At 49.5% G+C, this 21,527-nt stretch overlaps 4 protein-coding genes across 4 annotated transcripts; 2 read left to right on the top strand and 2 right to left on the bottom strand.

The window, feature by feature from the left end:
* Nucleotides 1–284: 284 nt before the first annotated feature.
* Nucleotides 285–2,385, bottom strand: ANOM_003598 (transcription factor TFIIIC subunit TFC1; the record flags this gene model as incomplete). Its single annotated transcript, XM_015548855.1, has 7 exons — nt 285–490; nt 523–941; nt 980–1,477; nt 1,536–1,635; nt 1,697–1,774; nt 1,846–2,158; nt 2,245–2,385. 7 exons carry the CDS (start codon nt 2,383–2,385, stop codon nt 285–287), a joined length of 1,755 nt encoding a protein of 584 aa, XP_015409250.1.
* A 999-nt stretch (nt 2,386–3,384) lies between these two features.
* On the top strand, nt 3,385–6,829 carry ANOM_003597 (protein phosphatase 2A regulatory subunit RTS1; the record flags this gene model as incomplete). Its single annotated transcript, XM_015548854.1, has 9 exons — nt 3,385–3,690; nt 4,010–4,172; nt 4,283–4,621; nt 4,722–5,321; nt 5,389–5,742; nt 5,804–5,974; nt 6,028–6,155; nt 6,210–6,525; nt 6,692–6,829. The coding sequence occupies exons 2-9, from the start codon at nt 4,149–4,151 to the stop codon at nt 6,827–6,829; spliced, it is 2,070 nt and encodes a 689-aa protein (XP_015409255.1). The 5' UTR covers nt 3,385–3,690; nt 4,010–4,148.
* A 984-nt stretch (nt 6,830–7,813) lies between these two features.
* ANOM_003596 (histone acetyltransferase TRA1) lies at nt 7,814–19,600 on the top strand (the record flags this gene model as incomplete). The annotated part of the gene is made up of 6 exons (XM_015548853.1): nt 7,814–7,865; nt 7,972–8,129; nt 8,222–8,593; nt 8,641–9,417; nt 9,473–18,931; nt 18,983–19,600. The coding sequence occupies 6 exons, from the start codon at nt 7,814–7,816 to the stop codon at nt 19,598–19,600; spliced, it is 11,436 nt and encodes a 3,811-aa protein (XP_015409254.1).
* Nucleotides 19,601–20,032: 432 nt separating this feature from the next.
* Nucleotides 20,033–21,004, bottom strand: ANOM_003595 (Saf4/Yju2 family protein; the record flags this gene model as incomplete). The annotated part of the gene is made up of 4 exons (XM_015548852.1): nt 20,033–20,460; nt 20,523–20,727; nt 20,790–20,888; nt 20,978–21,004. The coding sequence occupies 4 exons, from the start codon at nt 21,002–21,004 to the stop codon at nt 20,033–20,035; spliced, it is 759 nt and encodes a 252-aa protein (XP_015409253.1).
* Between the last annotated feature and the right edge of the window lie 523 nt (nt 21,005–21,527).

The raw sequence follows: 21,527 nt of genomic DNA, 5'->3' as shown, positions 1-21,527 counted from the left end.
TGACTTGTTCCAGTTCTCCTTTGTTGCTACTTGAATAACTACGCACTCAAGAGTGCAAATGCCGTCCTTCCTACAATGTCCTGAATAATATAAGATTCCTTACCTCATTGGATTTATTTGGCTTGATATCTATCATTCTGTTGAACGATGCTATGCTTGTGCTTATGAGTGAGAACGTGCCACGTTTCTGATGTCTTATGATGTACATACATCCGGCTGAACAATGCGATTAGTATAAATACGTATCTTGATAACAAAAGTCAACATAAATCTTTCAAATGCCATCACCGCCGACTTCCTGACTTGCGCCGAGGTCTCGATTCCTCGATGTCCTCTCCCCCGTCCGATTCTTCAAGATTGTCATTTCCGTCGTCATCTCCACCTGTTGTAGTAGCGGCTTCGATAACCTCATCTATAGCATCTAAAATCTCTTGCTTCTCAATAGCCTCCTCTTCACCCTCACTCTCATCCTCGCGCGCGTATCCCGCCACTGTACTCGACGACCCGCAGCACCCTTCCCACGCTTCGTTGTCGTATCCTGCTCCTGTTGTCCCTGATTCGCCTCCCTCCATGATGGCGTCCCCTTAATCATCGCCCTAATCTCCGTCGCCATCGTCAACTCCCTGTTCGACACAACGCTAGCATCCAGCGTAAACGCCGTATTCACGTTCTCCGGCGTCGCGTAATCCGGGAAACTCAGAATCCGCGCAAAGTCCTGGTCCTCGGGGATCCGCTCCTCAATGAGCCCAAGGATCTTATGACGCATGATCAGTTTCAGTTTCGCGAGCGTCCCACCTCCATACCACCCATCGCTGACTGTGTCGCATGTCTCGCGGATAAACCCAGGCGCCTCCTCCGCTGGGAACACGATACTCCTCAGCAGAGGTCGGTGATATCGCAGAACATCCACATCCGGCCGTCGAGCGGCAGCGGCAGCTGGCCTGTGAAGATGTGCGTATCTGATTTCAGATCGGTAGACGGATCCGCCGCGGCTGGTTCGTTGAGTCGGGGCACGGCGTGACGACGTCCTGCGTAGCCGTCGCGCGCCACGTCCGCTTCCCGGGGCAGGATCCGGAACATGACTGTTTGGTAGCGGCGGTAGTCTGGGGATGTGCGTGGGTCGTGCCCGAATTTGATGATGGCGTCGCGCCACGGTCCGGACCGCATGATGTAGCCTACGTAGGGGATTGCGAGCCGGAGGGCATATCGCTGTTCGATTGTGCGGAGGTTGTTGCGGAGTCCGCGACGGGTCCAGGCTGGGCGTTTCTCGAAGAGGTCTCGGATGATGGCTACTGTTTCTCGGAGGGTGGCGTCTTGCGTTTCTAGGGGTGGGGTGTTTTCGTTCGGTTTGCTGGGTACTTCCGCGACGTCGTAGGAGACCAAGTGTGTTAGGACCTTTGTGGGCTTTTGTGTGTTGACTGTTGTTATGTTGCCTGATGAGTCGATCGATTGGCGGACTGCTTGGTTTTGCCGGTACCTGTTTTGAAGGGTTAGCATGGGTGTGGGTTGGGTTCATTGGTGTCGTGGTGACTTACGCGTAGGTGAAGGGGATATCTCCCTGGCTGAAAGATGGTGGTGGGATGATGTCGACGTTGATGACATGCCTTTGGCCATGTCTAGGTTGAATTGCTTCATCTTTTCATCTGCGATACCATTAGTTTTCGCCCTGCTAGGCCGACTATAGGATAAAACAAACAGTCAAAAGGCAGGATATGCTCCCGAAACCGATTAGCGAAGGAGCTACCAGTACTCGAGAAGACAAAGTCCGGCATCCCTATAAAGCCTCATTAGTGTCATTTTGCTCGCAAGCCGCACAGAGCAGAAAGTGAGAAAGTTAGAACAGACCTCGAAACACATGCGTCCGGTTCACAAGACCGACCGGCTCAATCTGATATTTGCCAACATTATCGCGCAAACTCCGCAGTAGCTCCCTTGCGCTGCGCCGTGGCTGAAACTCAGGGCCAAGCGTCGAGACAGGGACACCGGTGAACGGCTCATCTGATCCTCGCTTACGCTTACGACCGGTGCGTCTGGGCACGGTCACCTTCAGGAGGATGTTGTTGGATGGCAAGCTGGTTGATTGAATAGGTCTCGACATTGCATCCTCCGGTCGGAGGTAGAGATACGCCGGAGTATCGGCTTTTGGAGGGTTTAGTATCTGGCAGTTGTGAGCATAATACCCTGGGATAAACCGTCTTGGGGTGGGACTTAATGTCAGGGCCCTGTGGATAGGGATATAAATACCTTGGAGATCCCTGTATTACCCTGGAGTGTGTCGATGGCTTTATCGACATTCTTGATAATCGCCGGGTGCTCGACACTGACGATGCGGCGAGGCGGGATGGGATAGAATGGGGCTGTCCTGGACCCCTGTTGTTCAGACATATTGAGGATCGTGATGTAGTGATCTGCTAGCCCTGGTTGGATTGGGTTGGGTTGAGGCTATGAGAGGTTATTGATATTGAGTGGTTGTTGGATGTAGTCAAAATGTAGATGTATATTTGGATGCCAGTACCAGGCTAGATTGCCGTTGACGTCACAACGTAAGACGTTGTTTTAAGGAAGCGCGTCGAATGGCTTCATATGTGAGCTGAGGCCAATTCTTCAAGTTATATCATTTCTGGTGAACTCCAGAGGACGTACTGAAACTTCTTTTGTATGTACATGTAGTTACGTTGATTGATTTGAACTTGCTTCTTTCTATGAGGATGAATAATCGGCGGTCGTGGTCACATGACCACCGCACTTTTTTTTTGGTGGAACTTACGGGGGTAGTCTTTCGAGTACCAATTGCAAAAATGGAGACAGAGCAAAGAACAACATTTATACAAATGTATGAGGCATATTAATACTACGGGAATGTCTTAAAATAAAGACAACCAAGGGAAAAAACCCATATGATCATGTGGGTAGCCGATGTACTGTTGTTTTATATTTTTGCCAATTTCCAGTACCCGTCCCTTGCCTTATGTATGTACCTGTCCCAGGCACAGCTGGTGCCCGTACCTATAATAGTAACCGGTAGTGGAAATAATAAGCATAAATGTGAAACAGTTCATAATATACAACCGATGTGGACACCAGGGTAAAATATGAGGAAAGATGGAAGAAATTCTGTCTTCCACCTAGAGAATATACAGAATCAGTCCCTAGAGATCTGGAAGAAATTCTGTTGTATATACTAGGTTTAAACCATATCACCGCCAAGTCGACGGATACTTGTAGTACTGGTATGTTCCCCTTTACTGGAGTTTACCGTAGGAAGTTGGTCGTACTATGTATGGGACTAAGTCAGTCCCACGGCTTTCCTCCACCACACGTCTGAGCGCACCTCGCCCTCCTCAGCCACAACACACCCCCCGTCAGACCTTCAGTCCCTCATCCTCATTAAACAATCTTCTATATCAACCGGCCCTTTTCTCGGCCCTATTGAAATTGCGCAGAATTATTTTAAACCGCATTGTGTAGGCGACAACCGTGCCGTGCGTCTCAGTACTTGGGGATTCTTCTCCCACACCCCCGCTTCTCACCCAGCCGCTAAGCGACAGCCAACGGAAAGGCGATTCGATCGTCTGCGGACCGACTAACTGCCTAAGCTGCTCCTATACCGCTCAGTTCGCGCCTAAGGAAACAGCGTGAGAGCGACCGAACATCTCCCCTTTCCACTCGTCCCAGTTTGATCCCACTGAGGTAAGTCATGCAGCAATAGTTTCCTGTTCCTCTTCCGCGTCTAGAACCATTCTTTGTTTGTCCCCCTCTCTTTCTGGTTCCCATCTATTATGTTCGTTGTCCTACCGTCTCCTTCCCCCCAAGTGGTTCCCTTTGCTTCATTATCCCACCCCTCCGGTCTTTCTGCACGGTTTCTATTAATCGACGTCAGTTGGTGCTGCGACGTCTACTCATTGCTGTCATAATTGCTTCGGCAATCATAACAAAAAATGCCCTTATCGCAATCGATTGCTATGTTGAACTACGTTGGGGTTGGAATCGCTCATGTGGTCATTTCCAGGCCGATATAAACAATCCGGGTCTCCTGAACCGCCTCCACGCTGCCCAACTACATCCCCTCCTGCTAGTGTGCGGCATCTTGCTGCACTGGCATCGAGATCGCCCACCGAGTACATGTGGCTGTTCGAATATCTGCGACAATGAAGGGTTTCAGACAGAGAGTGGTAAGTTGATACACTTCGTCGCCGGCCTTCCTCTTTTCCGCCCCGACTTCGATCCCCGCTTCAATATCACCACAGCCGCTGGCCTCCCTATACCTAGCTAACCGTCCCAGCACGAGCAGTTGTCGAGGGCCAAAGATGCAAACAAATCTTCGAAGAAGAAGGATTCCTCCCACACGTCCCAGAACCAAGCCTCCCTCGGAGTCAACCACGGTCAGCAATCCTCATCTCCGAAGAACGGCACCCCGACCTCGTCGACAACTTCGGTGAATGATACAAGAGGGAAGTCCCCGGATAATGCTGCGCAGGCGGGGGTGTATCCCCCAGGTCAGTACCATGTTCCTCAAGGCGCAGGCGTCGCTGGTCAGCCAGTAAATAATGGTGGTCCAGCAACTCCGACGAAACAAGGGCAAGTACCGGCCCCTAGCGTGGTCATCAGTCCGAGCGCACCGGTGAGCCCTACTCTCCATCCCCGTCCATGTCTCCGGGTCAAGGCGACCTAGTAGCCCCCCGGCGTTCGCTCATCGCGCTGACCCTTGGCCCGTTTTCTAGCATGTCCCTCCCCCTGGCGCTGCTGAAACGATGCCGGGCGACCTGGCCCCTCCCAGAAAGTCCCATGTCTTCGACCGCCTCCAGACAACGCCCAAAGATATGTCCGAAGGTATCAGGACCCCCAAACGTCAGCATTCGTCGCGGTTTGATATCTCGGATCAACGCCAAAGAGAGTTGGAGAAGTTGCCGGGATTCCATGAAGTAATACCCAGCCGGCGCCAGGAGCTGTTTATGCAGAAAATTGATCAATGCAACATCATCTTTGATTTCAACGACCCGACTGCCGACATGAAGTCGAAGGAGATTAAGAGGCTGGCGCTCCACGAACTCCTGGATTATGTCGCAAACAACCGTTCGGTGATCACGGAACCCATGTACCCCCGAGTCGTTGAGATGTTCGCTAAGAACCTCTTTCGACCCATTCCACCGCCTGTGACACCCCAAGGGGAGGCCTTTGACCCGGAAGAAGATGAACCTGTTTTGGAAGTGGCTTGGCCTCATATCCAGGTGGTTTATGAGTTCTTCTTACGGTTCATTGAGAGCCAGGATTTCAACACGAATATCGCCAAGGCTTATATCGACCATCACTTTGTATTACAGGTATGTCACCTAGACGGTTGGCACCGTGCAACTGTAGAACGAGACCTATATGTTGACACTCGCCTAGCTACTGGAGTTGTTTGACTCCGAAGACCCTCGGGAACGTGATTTCCTGAAAACTACCTTGCATCGCATTTACGGAAAATTTCTGAATCTGCGCTCTTATATTCGCCGCTCCATCAATAACGTGTTCTTCCAATTCACTTACGAGACGGAGCGATTCAACGGAATTGCAGAGCTGCTCGAAATCCTCGGATCCATTATCAACGGCTTTGCACTCCCGCTGAAGGAGGAACATAAACTCTTCCTGACGAGGGTTTTGCTGCCCTTGCACAAAGCCAAAGGCCTCAGCATGTATCACCCGCAGTTGGCGTATTGTATTGTACAGTTCCTCGAGAAGGACTCATCGCTGACGGAAGAGGTGAGACTCCCACCCATTTACCTTCGAATTTCGGTTAGCCTGACGCTGAACTCGAATTTAGGTTGTTCTCGGCTTACTACGCTATTGGCCGAAGGTCAACAGCACGAAGGAAGTGATGTATTTGAACGAAGTAGAGGATATTTTCGAGGTTATGGACCCAGCGGAATTTGCCAAGGTCCAAGTGCCCTTGTTCCAGCAACTGGCGAAGTCAGTTGCAAGCCCCCATTTTCAGGTACGGACCATCCTAGTTTGTCTCATTCACAGTTCTAATACGTATTCTGACAGGTGGCGGAACGTGCTCTCTATTTCTGGAACAATGAATACTTCTGCAACTTGGTCAGCGATAATGTGGAGACTATCTTACCGATCATGTTCCCTCCGCTCTACGAGAACTCGAAAGGACACTGGAATCGGTGGGTTACTCATTCGCCACCCGTTCCCTATCGAGATTGCTGACTTGTAGACAGAACAATCCACAGCATGGTATATAACGCCATGAAGATGTTCATGGAAATCAACCCGCAGCTTTTCGACGAATGCTCGCATGAGTATAACGAGCGGCAGAACAGTGCCGAGCAGCGTGAAAGAGCCCGAAAGGAGCGATGGGAAAAACTGGCAGAGCAGGCCAAAGACCGGCAGAACGGTGTTCCTCCGCCACCGCCACCAGCGGACGTTCCTGTTTATGTAGACGAGGTTGATAGCATCACTCAAGATAGTCAGAATCGTCTCCAATCTCTGAAGCTGGATGACTCGGGCTCAGTGAAGGAACGACGGAGTTCAACGGTTAGTGTCCATGCCTGAGTGTTCGTGAAGTCATGTTTTGACATGACCTTGTCTGCACATTGATGAACCTTTCCCCCTGCTTTTGTCGTCATCGTTTTGCTAAGATTTTGTCGTTTTTAATGTTACAGCAAGCGTGATTCTAACGTTAAAACGTCGGTTGCTCCAGAGACGGCGCCGCGACACCCTTGATGATACTCGGAGGCGACGGAGTGGTAGCGGCAGTGAGATCCGGCCGCGCGACCGTAGAAGGTCGATCGGGTCGAGTGCCGTGCAGATCTTAACACGAAGCAATTCTACCAAGTGATGGACGGTCGATTTGATGGCACTCATTAATTTAGATTTCCCATAGTGATGGCATAGCGACTACGAGCTGCGATGAGTGTGTTTGTTTTCACTTGGTTTGACATTTGATCAGAACCCTCTGTTACCCGCCTTTCACCCTCTATATCTTTCCGATCTTATTTTTCTTTTCTCTTTCATATCTCCTTTTGTGTACATGGCTTTCAATATTCCTTTCTCCGCGCGCAGGGCTATCTTTGTGCCCGTGATTCAAAGCGGACGTTTGAGTTGGACTATTAGAACTGTGTTCGGGTCTGGAAAACGGGTGCAAATGGCGTTTCCCTTAGTCGACGTTTATGTCGATGACCTCTTTTGATTCTAAAACATTATGAAGTATTTATGGCATAACAGACTAAATCCACCACTATATGCACCTCACTTTCGGTAATTAACCACGTGCGCCCGAAGCGGTACCCCTGTCTGGCGTCTATAGACACTTACATGATAGGGGTACTAGCCGACAAGCGTTTTCAGACGCGCGCTTATCGGCATGGAGAAATGATGTAGCGAAATTTCCTGTTTAGGCCTAGTGTTCCGTTCGGGGTCTTTGCGATACCCGCGTTCTCGCTGCTGCTTTCTGGTCCATCGGTTTGCAGGTGTGAATTTGCGCGCAGTTCTCTTGACCTTTGATACCCTCCACTTTCTTTCCCCGCTCCCCACGTCCTTCTCTCTCCTTACGTTCTTTATTTAATTATTATTCTCTGCTATACCTTCTGTTTAATTCGTGAGGGAGATTAATGACTTGACGCTTGCATTCTTTGTTCTGTCCGATGCAGCGTCTTCCGTCGATGGGCCATACGTGATAGCCTATTCCTATCGCTTTCACGCGGATGAACACAACGTACGAAGCGAATTGTGGTGGCGCTCGACTTTTAGCCGGCCGTGTGGCCTGGCATTAATACAATCAATCTAACCTGTTAAATACTCCCCTGGAGGTGTCTCGCCGATCATGGAGCGCAATATCGACATTTACGCCAGCAAGCTGGGCGACGAGAAGCTTGGTACGTCCGATATTTCGATGCTTTCGGGGAATACGCTGGGATAGGAGCTTGGGCTTGCCTGAGGGCAGCTTTGCGGAGCTTGCTGCCCTTGCTGACTGTCTTCCAGATATCAAAATCCGAGCCAATGTCGCCGTCGAACTACGAGACAATATCGAGCCCTTATGCTCTGGTGCAAGCTATCCCATCTTCCTTTCGAAGCTATGGCCGGTGTTCAAGGGTATACTGAAGGGCGAGCCGGTGTTTACAAACTTGTCGTTCGAGCAGGTGAGTCGCCTTGGTTGGAGATATCGTTCTGTCTTTCTGCGTTGCAGACGTACGTTGTGGGGTCGGTGCTCATATGTCGTGTAACCGACTAGAAACTACGCAACTGTGTTCTCGAGACTTTACACCGGTTACCGATGGCCTCTCCCGATGTCGAGCCCTACGCCGCAGATATGGTGGACTTCTTGATGGACCTGGTACGGATCGAGAATGAGGAGAATGCCGTCCTATGCATGAAAACTATTATGGATTTGGAACGCAATCAGGCAAAGGCAACAGCTGCCCGGGTACAGCCGTTCCTCGAGCTTATTCAAGAGATGTTCCAGACAATGGAACAGGTTGTTCGCGACACCTTCGACACACCTAGCCAGGCCACACCCTCCGGCATGCTTCAACACCCGGTGCCACAGCTCAGAACTTTCAATCTCCTCGACCTAGTTCGCCCGCAACTTCAGTCTCAGACCTCGGTCCTTCCGATCAGCAAGGGAGCAACGTTTTACTCAAGGGGATGCAGTCCTTTAAGGTTCTGGCAGAATGTCCGATCATCGTCGTTTCCATCTTCCAGACCCACCGGAATTCTGTAGCGGCGAACGTGAAGCTCTTTGTGCCCCTTATAAAGAGCATCTTGCTTCTCCAAGCCAAGCCACAGGAGAAAGCCCATGCGGAGGCAGCTTCCCAGGGCATGATCTTTACTGGTGTATGCAAGGAGATCAAGAACAGATCTGCCTTTGGTGAATTTATAACGGCACAGGTGAAGACGATGAGCTTTTTGGCGTATCTGCTGCGCATGTATGCCCATCAGCTTCAGGATTTCCTTCCGACACTGCCTTCAGTGGTCGTCCGCCTTCTTCAGGACTGTCCCAGGGAGAAATCCAGTGCCAGGAAGGAGCTTCTTGTTGCAATTCGCCATATCATCAATTTTAACTATCGGAAGATTTTCCTGGAGAAGATTGATGAGCTTCTTGATGAAAGGACTCTGATTGGGGATGGCCTTACTGTATATGAGACGATGCGGCCTCTTGCCTACAGCATGCTCGCAGACTTGATCCACCACGTACGGGACCATCTGACTCGTGATCAGATCCGGCGAACTGTCGAGGTGTACACTAAGAACCTTCACGATGACTTTCCAGGGACAAGCTTCCAAACCATGAGTGCTAAATTGCTTTTGAACATGGCAGAAAAGATTTCCAAGCTTGATGATAAGCGAGAGGCCCGGTATTTCCTCATCATGATCCTTGATGCTATTGGTGACAAGTTTGCGTCTATGAACTACCAGTTTGACAATGCAGTGAAAGTGTCAAGGGCGTACAAGACAAGCAAGAAAGACATTGAGCCTTCATCAGAGAGATACCTTGCCGACAAAGACCACCCACGACTGGGATGAAATTGATATCTTCTCGGCGTCACCGATCAAGACTTCGAACCCTCGCGATCGAGGAGGGGATCCCGTTTCTGATAATATCTTCCTCTTCAAGAATTTAATTAACGGGTTGAAGAATATCTTCCACCAGCTGAAGAACTGTAATCCAGATCATATCCAGATCGACCCGAACAGTGTCCCGATCAATTGGTCTGAGGTCTCTTACGGTTATAATGCTGAGGAGGTGCGGGTCATCAAGAAACTATTCCATGAGGGAGCTCGTGTCTTCAAGTATTACGGTGTAGACCAGCCACCACCAGAAGTGAACTACTCTTCACCCTTTGATTTTCTGGCAAGTCAGTATACTGCACCAATGTCACGAGAAGAAAAAGAACTTCTGGAGAGCTTTGGAACTGTCTTCCACTGCATCGACACAGCCACATTCCACGAGGTCTTTCATTCTGAGATACCCTACCTCCATGAGCTTATGTTTGAACATGGCGCTTTATTGCATCTGCCCCAATTCTTCTTAGCAAGCGAGGCAACGTCTCCGGCCTTTTCCGGAATGGTGCTCCAATATCTCATGGATCGAATCGACGAAGTGGGAACTTCAGATATGACCAAGGCCAAAATCTTGCTTAGGATGTTCAAGCTCTCTTTCATGGCAGTGACGCTCTTTTCAGTCCAGAACGAGCAAGTGTTGCACCCTCATGTAACCAAGATTGTTACTAAATGTATAGAGCTTTCGGTGACTGCTGAGGAGCCTATGAACTACTTCCTATTATTGCGGTCATTATTCCGCAGTATAGGTGGTGGTCGCTTCGAGCTCCTGTACAAGGAAATCTTGCCCTTGCTGGAAATGCTTCTCGAGACGTTCAATAACTTGTTGAGCGCGGCTCGGAAGCCCCAAGAGCGTGATCTCTACGTTGAACTCACCCTTACTGTTCCCGCTCGCCTTAGCCATCTCCTGCCACATCTGAGTTACCTCATGCGTCCTATCGTAGTAGCGCTGCGCGCAGACTCCGACCTCGTAGGACAGGGACTTCGAACCCTCGAGCTCTGCGTGGACAATCTCACTGCCGATTACCTGGATCCTATTATGGCCCCTATTATGGACGAGTTGATGACCGCGCTGTGGGACCACCTTCGGCCTCACCCGTATAACCACTTTCATGCGCATACAACCATGAGAATACTGGGCAAGTTAGGTGGCCGCAACAGGAAGTTCTTGAACCACCCCCCGGAACTTACCTTTGAACAATTTACCGATGACGCTCCTAGCTTTGATATCAAGCTTATTGGGCCTAGTGAGAAGCGTCCTTTCCCCATTGGTATCGGTATTGATCTGGCCATTGCGAAGTTAATGGAGACACCGAAGACGCCTACTGCGAAGGCGTCTGACCTATACTACAAACAGCAGGCATTCCGCATGATCTCGTCCCAGCTGAAGCTCTTTATCGGACCTGAAAACCTCCCAGAGGATTTGGCATCGCTCCTTCGGTTACACGCTAATGACCTCTTCGAGAACAAGACTACTGGTATGCCCGACATCTTGGACAAGTCGGAGCGATCAAGCTCTATTCCGAAAAAGCTGTCACAGGAGGTTTCACTGAAGAAGCTTCTAAAGGCTAGCGTTTTCGCCACCACCGTTCCTGATCTGAAACAAACTGCGACTAATTTCGTGGCCGACGTTTGCAAACATTTCGCAGTTGTTGAGGTTGGACGGGCCCTGGCTCAAGTCAGACATAACAGGAAGCCGTTCGATGTTGCTAGTGGCGAAGGATCGGTGTACCTTGACTCTCGAGTCCTCGCAGAGGCCATAGTTGAGAGTCTATCCTCTGACAATGCCCGTGTCCGTGAAGGTGCGCAGGCGGCGATGGAGGTCATGAAAGACGCAGCCGGCGTCATCTTTGGCACCCCTGAGCGCATATCAAAGCTACCCTTCTTCCAGCATCTTGGCCGTGTCTTCTGCCACAGCTGTCATAGTGAAGAGTGGTTTACCAAAGCGGGAGGCAGTCTTGGGATTCACCTTTTTGCAACGGACTTGGATCTCGGCGATTCTTGGCTCTTTGACAAACAAGCTGAATTTGTCCGGGCGTTGATGTATGTCATTAAGGATACGCCTGCCGACCTACCCGCTAGCACAAGAATAAGGGCGCAAGATACCCTAGACTTAATCCTTCGAAGATGCTGCAAGAATGTTTCCAAGGATGACTTGAAGAATGAAAAGAGCCGTCTCTATTCTCTGTGTGGATTCTTTGTCTACGAGCTCTCACATATGAACAAATACGTTCGGGAAGCTTCTCGTCGCAGCTTCTCAACTATTGCTGAGGTCCTAGGGTGCCAAGTCCATGAGCTCATTTTCCCCGTGAAAGATCGTCTGTTACAGTCTATCTTCAACAAACCGTTGCGGGCCCTGCCTTTCCCCACTCAGATAGGCTTCATCGATGCTATCACTTTCTGCTTGAGCCTGCACAATAATATCGTGACGTTCAACGATCCATTAAACCGACTTATGCTGGAGTCCCTCGCCTTGGCAGATGCTGATGATGAGTCTCTGGCATCCAAGCCAAATGAGTTCAAGAATGCTGAGATGATTGTAAATCTGCGCGTGGCCTGTCTCCGTCTTTTATCGATGGCAATGAGCTTCCCGGAGTTTGCCAACACGCCCCAGAACACCAGCCGTGCTCGTATCATTTCTGTCTTCTTCAAGTCTCTCTACTCCCGATCTCCTGACGTTATAGAGGCAGCAAACGCAGGTCTGCGCGATGTCCTTACGCAGACCAACAAGCTTCCAAAGGATCTGCTACAGAATGGCCTTCGTCCCATTCTCATGAACCTTCAAGATCCCAAACGCTTGAGCGTCGCTGGTCTTGACGGGCTTGCCCGGCTATTGACTTTGCTGACCAACTACTTCAAAGTTGAGATCGGCGCTCGTCTCTTGGATCATATGAAGGTTATCGCCGATGATGCAATCTTGCAAAAGGTGTCCTTCAGCCTTGTTGAGCAAAGCCCACCCATGAAAGTTGTTGCTGCAATCTTTAATATTTTCCATCTCCTCCCGCCAGCTGCAACATCCTTCATGGAACATCTTGTGAACAAGGTATTGGATCTCGAGGAAAAGCTTCGGCGGACTTCCAACAGTCCCTTCCGCAAGCCTCTTGTCAAGTACCTCAATCGCTATCCGAAAGAGAGCTTGGCTTTCTTCCAGGCGCGCTTCAAAGAGGAGCGGTTTGGGCGATTCTTCGGCCAGGTCCTAGGGGACCCAGATAGTGAGGCGCTGCGTTCGGCGGTAGTTGCAGACACCGAGGGCTTCACATCTACTTTCTTCGGGCAGGAACCGGCGGATGGCAAGAACACTGCTGCGATCAATGGAATCTACGTTACGCATTCCATATGCTCATATCAATCAACAAAACGCTGGCTTGTATCTCATGCGGATTTGAGGGCTAAGCTGTTGAGCTCCGGACGCGAGCTTGAAAAGAAATTGCGCAACGATAAGTTACCGGCCAATGAGAGACTGAGAGTCGAGCAGGCTGAGGATCAACTGATGGATATCTTTACGATCTATTTATCGGAGTCAACACAAGATTTGGATTTCCTTTTCGAAGTTATGGATGGCTTGTCTGCGGATGAATTAAAACGCACCTTGGCGTTCCCAAAGTTCATATTTGGCCACATAATAACCAACGAGTCCATTGACTACCGCCGCTCTGTTATTATGCGCTGTCTCGATCTTTACGGCCAACGAACATGCTCCCAGAAGATGAAGACTTATGCATTTCGCAACCTCGTCAACCCCATATTTGCAATGGATGTTCAGACAACATGGAACCACCCCCCTAATAGCCCCAAGCTCATGGACAAGAGCATGACTGAATTTATCCAAAGTCGCCTGTGGAAGCCTCAGTTGGCGGATCTAAGTGAAGAGTCTAGCCAGTCAGGTGTTGACCATTCTCGCATGGAGCTTCTTCAGCTATCAGCCTTGTTGATCAAATACCACCATCAGACTGTGCAAGATTCTCGCAAGGATATCATCAAGTTCGCTTGGAATTATATCCGCCTTGAGGACATCATCAACAAATATGGAGCCTACGTCCTTATCAGTTACTTCATAGCCCACTATGAGACACCCTTCAAGATCGTGGTCCAGGTTTATGTTGCCCTTTTGAGAGCACACCAGAATGAGGGCAAGGCCCTTGTTACTCAAGCCCTTGATGTTCTGGCTCCTGTCTTACCTACTCGGATTATGACAGCAAGTAGCAGCGCTCAAGCGCCAGATGCGCGCTATCCACTCTGGGCTAAATGGCCACGGCGCATCCTGGCTGAAGAAACCGCAAACTTGCAGCAAGTCATGAGCATCTTCCACTTCCTCGTGCGACAGCCGGATCTTTTCTATGAGTCGCGAGAGCATTTTGTGCCTCTTATTGTGCCCTCATTAATCAAAATAGCTTCTCCTCCAAACTCATCTAACGAGAGTAAGAAGCTTGCACTCAATCTCATCAGCCTTATCTGGCACTGGGAAGAAAAGCGTGTCAAGAGCCATTCTCCTATGCCGAACGGCACAATCGAGTCTCCGAATACAAAGAAACGGAAACTTGAGGAAGCTCAGGGCACATCGTCGTCTCCCTCTCTTGCTCCACCCAATACTCGTGAGCGCACTGACTACATGGTGCCTCCTGACCTCCGTGCTGCATTGACGAAGTACCTTATTACCTTTATTACCACCATTCCTGAGCGGTTCCCTGTTCCGGCTTCTCGTATTCGCGACCTTCCTTCTACCAAGACACAGCAACCTGTACTTACAGGAGACATGGTCAAGAAGGCTGTTCACTTGCTGAGAAACCTCCTGTCTCCAGAATACTGGGGCGACCTTGATATCGAACTCTATCAGAAGGTTACAGACCCCATTCTTGCGGGGGAGAAAGCTGACAAACCAGACGAAAAACACATCACGAGTATGGTCAATGCTTTGCAAGTTGTGCGGGTCCTCCTGGCAGCTAAGCCAGATGACTGGATCACAGGCCGTCTACCCTTGATTCAGAAGCTCTTCGAGAAGCCTCTGCGTTCTGATAACCCCGAGATCCAAGATTGCCTCCACAGCGTAGAGGATGAAGTGGACATGTCCCCCAAGCTACGACCTCCTGTCAGACGCGTTCTCGACGCTTTGCCCGATGACCAGCCGGAAGAAGAGGATGGCATGGACGTCGAGAACTCACCTTCTGAGTTTGTTACGTATTTGTCGGCTATCGCAACAGAAACACTTTCGGCAAACAACTATGTCTCTAGCCTAAACATCCTTTGGACCCTGTCCAAGAACAAGCCCGCAGAGATGGATACCCATATCCCCCAGGTCATGAAGGTCTTCTCTCAAAAACTGGCGAAGGAACATGTCGCAGCTTCCGTGAACAATCAAAACCAGACCATTCCAGGAACTAAACCCGGGGAAGGAGTTCCAGACCAGCAAGAGTTTGAAATTGGGGTGGACCTAATCTTCAAGACTATCGAGTTGATATCCGTGCGCATGTCTCATTTAGGGGAGCAAAGGCGTCCTTTCTTGAGCGTTTTAGCCCAGCTCGTGGAGCGATCGCAAAACATAAAACTCTGCAGCAAGGTGCTTGGTATGGTTGAGACCTGGATCTTCCATTCCAATGAATCATGGCCTACTTTGAAGGAAAAGACTGCGGTTTTGCACAAGATGCTACTTTTCGAATCGCGACAAGACCAGACCATGCTCAAGAAATTCCTTGACCTTGTCATCAGGATCTACGAGGATTCTAAGATCACGCGGACTGAATTAACGGTTCGCTTGGAGCATGCATTCCTGATTGGTACTAGAGCACAAGATGTTGAAATGCGCAATCGGTTCATGACCATCTTCGATCGAAGTTTGACTCGTTTGGCTAGTTCTCGACTCAGCTATGTGCTGACATGCCAGAACTGGGATACCCTCGCAGACTCATTCTGGCTTGCACAGGCATCGCATCTGGTCCTGGGCTGTGTGGATATGAATGCACCCGCTAAACTGCATTCTGATGACTATACTGTCTACCCTCTATCGTTCCTATTTGGAAACGCAGACAAGGATTCGAGGAAAGCCGATGTCATGGTCGATATTCATTTAGAGGCGTTTGTCTCTGATCGGAAGCGATTCGTGGCAGATATCGGTGACGTTAGAGCCCGGGATTTGATGGAACCACTCTGCCAGTTGCAACACACTGATTCAAATGTTGCCTACACTCTTTGGACTAATCTCTTCACCATCTTCTGGTCTACATTGTCCAGAGAGGATCGCATTGATTTGGAGAAGGGTATGATTACTCTTATCACGCGCGAGTACCACCAGAGACAGTTGGATAAGAGACCAAACGTTGTTCAAGCACTGCTAGAGGGCGCGGTTCGGGCTAAGCCACGGTTCAAGATTCCCCCACATGTGATGAAGTACCTTAGCCGGACCTACGATGCTTGGTACACGGCTGCTGGGTACTTGGAAGAAACGGCCATCAACCCCATAATTGACACACCGACTGTCCGTGAGAGCAACTTGGATGCCCTTGTTGAAGTCTATGCAGGCCTGCAGGAAGATGATTTCTTTTATGGTACCTGGCGACGTCGTTGTAAGTTTGTCGAGACCAACGCTGCTCTTTCCTACGAACAGCAAGGAATGTGGGATAAGGCCCAGCAGTTGTATGAGAATGCCCAGATCAAGGCTCGCTCTGGGGCAATGCCGTTCTCGCAAGGTGAATACTACCTCTGGGAGGATCATTGGTTGATTTGCGCGCAAAAGCTGCAGCAATGGGAGATTCTCAGCGACTTTGCCAAACATGAAAATTTGAACGATCTTCTACTTGAAGCTGCCTGGCGCAATATTGAGAATTGGCAGAGCGAAGGCAATAGAGAGCAACTCGAATCCCTCATCAAATCCGTGTCTGATGCACCAACGCCGAGGCGTACCTTTTTCCAGGCATTCATGGCACTCCTTCAATATCACATCAAGAAAGAGAACATTCAGGAGTTCAACGGCGTTTGTGACGAGTCCATTCAGCTGTCTATCCGCAAGTGGCTTCAGTTGCCGAAGAGGATTACAAATGCTCACATCCCCATTCTGCAGCACTTCCAGCTCTTAGTCGAGCTCCATGATGCAAGCCATATCTGTTCCAGTCTCTCGCAAACCAATGAGCGGAACCTGGACACGAAATCAGCCGAGCTGAAACTGTTGCTAGGAACTTGGCGTGACCGCCTTCCTAACCTCTGGGATGATATCAACGCGTGGCAAGATTTAGTTACGTGGCGTCAGCATATCTTCCAATTGATCAATGCCACGTATCTCAGCTTGCTGCCACCACAGACCAACAATGTGGCCAGCAATTCCTATGCCTACCGTGGATACCATGAGACCGCATGGATCATTAACCGCTTCGCCCATGTTGCACGTAAACATCAAATGCCTGAGGTGTGTATCAATCAACTTAGCCGTATCTATACGCTTCCGAACATCGAGATCCAAGAAGCTTTCTTGAAACTGCGTGAACAAGCCAAATGTCACTACCAAAACCCCAAGGAGCTGAACAGCGGACTGGATGTGATCAACAATACGAATCTCAATTACTTCGGTGCACAGCAGAAGGCAGAGTTCTATACCTTGAAGGGCATGTTCCTGGCTAAATTGAGCCATGTCAGTGAAGCAAACGATGCATTTGGTGTTGCCCTCTATTACGACTTGAGGCTTGCAAAGGCTTGGTCCGAGTGGGGACAATACAGTGACCAGCGATTCAAGAAATCCGATCCTTCGGATTATGAGTTAGCCAGCAATGCTGTAAGCTGCTACCTTGAGGCTGCAGGGCTTTATAAGAACTCTAAAGCTAGGAAGTTGCTCAGTCGTATCCTTTGGCTTCTTAGCTTAGACAACGAAGAAGGTCGTGTCGCGGCTGCCTTTGAAAATTTCAAGGGAGACACCCCTGTCTGGTATTGGATCACCTTCATACCACAGCTTCTTACCAGTCTCTCACATCGAGAAGCACGCCTTTGCAAAGCCCTTCTGGTGAAAATCGCAAAACTGTACCCGCAGGCTCTCTTCTTCTTACTTCGTACGAATAGGGAAGATATGCTCAATATCAAGAAGCAGCATGACCAGAAGCAAGAGAAGCTGAATCGTGCCAGACAGCAGCAGGCTCAAGCCCAGGCCCAGGCCCAAGCTTCACCACAGCCCAAGCCTTCTCCATCGGCTTTGGGTGGCTCACCTGCGCAGAATGCTCAACCTCCGAATGCCAATACATCCACTCCCGTGCAAGGCCAAGCTAATCTGCCTAACCAACAGCAAGCCCAGAACCAGGTTCAGCAGGGAATGGTTCAGGGCCAGAGCCCTCAAGTCAACGGCCAAGCTCAGCAGTCTCCTGCTCAGGGCCAGAACCAGGGGCAAGGCCAAACTCAAAACCAAGCTCAAGGTGGTCAACAGCAGAATCTCCAGGTACCTGGCCAAAATGGGGCATCACAGCAAAACCAGAACGCTGGTACCGAGCCTGAGAAGGAGCCTCTCAAAAAGCCTTGGGAATACTCTGATGAGATCATGTCCGGGCTCAAGACAGCTTTCCCATTGCTTGCGCTGTCTATGGAGACTATGGTCGACCAAATTCACAAGAACTTCAAATGTCCACCCGATGAAGATGCTTATCGTCTCATTGTCGCACTTTTGAACGATGGACTGGCGTATGTTGGTCGCATGCCTGGCTCGTATGCTCAGGACTTCAAGCTTCCTGCTCCTACGGAAGCAAACATCACGCGTTTCGCCGAGACCATTCTCCCAGCCCATATTCGCAAATCTTTCGAGGCCGACTTCGTTGTCAAGAAGCCTACGATGTATGAGTATATTCAGAAGTTGCGGCGTTGGCGTGACAAGTTCGAAGAGAAGCTTGATCGCCGACCTCAGTCCCAGTTCCTCGAGAGTTACTCTCCACATCTCAGCGAGTTCCGATTCCTTAAATTCGATGAGGTTGAGGTGCCTGGCCAATATTTGCTGCATAAAGACAAGAACCAGGACTTCGTTCGCATTGATCGATTTTTGCCTGATATTGATCTAGTCCGCGGTATTGGTGTTTGTCACAGACGCTTGAAGATCCGTGGCCATGATGGTAGTATACATCCTTTCGCCGTCCAACATCCAGCAGCTCGGCACTGTAGACGCGAGGAGCGCATTCTGCAGTTGTTCCGTATTTTCAATGGCCTCTTAGGCAAACGCAAGGAAAGCAGACGGCGCAATCTTTATTTCCATCTTCCCCTTATGGTTCCTTTGGCACCTCATATTCGTTTGGTTCGTGATGATTCCTCGTACATTTCCATGCAGGGCATCTATGAAGACTACTGCCGACGGGTTGGCATAAACAAGGACGATCCTGTTCTATTCACGATGGAAAAGATGAGGTCATTAGCGGAGACGAAACAGAGTGTAAGTGAAATTACCGCACCGACGTACTTGAGCAAGACTAATTTTCCTCAGCGGACACCTGATCAACAGCAAGTACTTCGAACTGAGATCCTCACTGCGATTCAGGAGAAGTGGGTTCCCAGCAATATTGTGCTGGACTACTTCCAGAAGACATACCCCAACTTCTCTGACTTCTGGCTCTTCCGTCGTCAATTTGCGTACCAATATGCGGCCGTCGCCTTCATGACCTACGTGATGCATATGGGTAACCGGTATCCCAACAAGATCATGATTTCTAGGACGACGGGTGACATTTGGAGCTCCGAGTTGATCCCAGCCATCAACCCTACCAAGGCCTTCTTCTACAACCCGGAGCAGGTGCCTTTCCGTTTGACTCCCAATATTCAGACGTTGATGGGACCCATCGCCACCGAAGGTCTATTTGCTTGCGCACTGATGGCAATTGCCCGATGCCTTACGGAGCCCCGTCATGAGCTGGAGCAGCAACTAAGCATCTTCGTCCGAGACGAAATGATGTTCTGGGCTACAGCACAGCATCGGGGCGTTCTACCAGTCCCGCAGCTCCGTGATTTGGTATATAACAACAGCGATGTCATCGTCAACCGGGCCGTCAGCCTTGCCAGCCTCCGGAGGGCAACCTGCCAGCCAACCAAACTACTATCGACCTGATCTCCAAGGCCGTCAACCCTCAGCATCTAGCAACCTGCGATGCTTTGTGGATGCCGTACCTCTAGCCACGGGGCTTTGTGTTTTGTGCTTATTTGGTGTATTATTTTCATATGCTTGGCGTTTTTATTTGCTCAGCGGATTGTGGAGGATTGCCTACGGTTCTGATGAACGAGTTCCGTTTTACTGTGGTACTACTTTACTGTTTCAGCGTGGCGCTCTGGGAAACATCTTTGATGGATATGCTTATGACCTGTCTCTTAATCGCTATATTCTTGATTGCCGTTTTGATATGTAGTATTTATAAGAATCGAAATAATTCAGCAGTCAGTTCATAACCTTAGTCGTAATGCTCGTAAGCAACTGTACCCCATGCAATCCCAATCAAACGCCAAGCCTATAGAATAACATTGTAAAATTTCGCGAGCACATGTTTTACACCAGCGATGGCTTTGCCTTCTTCTTAATGCCCAAACTATTCGGCAATGGCTTCTTCGCCTTCTTCACTCGTGTGAATGAAGGTGGCGCCTCGCTTGGCTTGGGGTCTGGCGTAACTCCATTTGAAGAATCTTCCTCAACAAGCCTCTTCACCTTCTCACCAGTTTCCGTAGTGAATGCCCTCCGCGCAGCTTCCTCGATCTCTTTCTCAACCTTCAACTTCTCCTCGTCGACTTCCTCCCGCACATGCGCAATCGCTGTCTCATCTCCTAGCGCCTCATTCCTCTCTATCCTAGCATTCCTCGTCCGAATCTCATCTAGCGCATCCGCAATCGCCATCTCCCTCTTCGAATCCAACATCTTCTCCTCCAGCTCAGCCATCTTATCCCTCTCCGCGCGCTCATGCTCGTCATTCTCCTCCTTCTCTAACCGATCCAGCAACTGCTCCTCCGTCTCGTTATACGTTTCGTTCTTCGGATCCCGCCACGCTCAAAATTCCGTTTCGCGCCCTTCTCCGCCGTGTAATCCATGTTCTTCGGGTCCGTCTTGAACGTAATTTCGCCACTGCATCTCGTGCATCGAATATAGAAGCGATAAATCGGGATAGAGAAGTATTTCTCTTCTGTCGTCTCTTTGCGCGCGTTGAATTTTCTACCCTTATAAATGAATTCTCCACATTGTGTGCATTTCATCTATGAACATGAGCTGGCTGTCAATAGGTGATCAAAGCGAAAAGGGGCATGTAGAAACATACCGAAAACGGGGCCATAAGTCGAACGGTAATCACCTTGGGCCCTGTTTGTTTGTTTTTTGTGCGGGTGATTGCGCTTGGATCAAAGTCTGGCGGATAGTACTATAAACATGTTAGCTATATCATAAGATTCGTAGGGGTGTGTGTTTGATTATATTATGGAGGAGGTTCTGGAGTGTTGGTGAGCTCACCTTCGAAAGGACCTTTCTTTCAGACATATTGGCGGTGTTTTATTATAGTTTTTGGGCCTGCGGGTGCTGTGTTGGAGGCTCAATTGGATTTTGATCGCTAGAGGAAAGTTGGTAGCGTCGTTGTTGTTGGGAGGGAACAATATCTTAGATGATGGTGATGAACGACGATAGCTTGATATTTGTCACGTGGGAGGCACTAGTTGAACATGCTTTGGTTCGACTATTCCTGTTTTGATAATGAGTTTCGCCTGCATTATCTCTTACCGCCTACTTAATCGAACGTGTTAACTATAATAGGAAGGCGGTCACTAAAATGTCCCTGTGGACCCCCGACCGAGCAAAAGGAGATTCTTTCCTTACATATTGCGAGGTCGATATCTGAATTAAAAAGACCCAATTCAAAATAGGCAGGGTCTAGTATAACACCCATTCAGTAACTCTATAGCTACAAATTTTTTAACGAGAAAACAATCGCTTTTGCTAAAACACTAAGCTTAGATACTCCTTTTGCTAAAAGATACATTTTTCAATCTGTCAATTGACGGAGTGA

Source organism: Aspergillus nomiae, assembly GCF_001204775.2.
Source record: "Aspergillus nomiae NRRL 13137 chromosome Unknown contig00055, whole genome shotgun sequence".
In the NCBI taxonomy this organism is placed as follows: Eukaryota; Fungi; Ascomycota; class Eurotiomycetes; order Eurotiales; family Aspergillaceae; genus Aspergillus; species Aspergillus nomiae.
The sequence above is the reverse complement of the archived record's forward strand: the minus strand, read 5'-3'. Positions and strand labels throughout refer to the sequence as shown.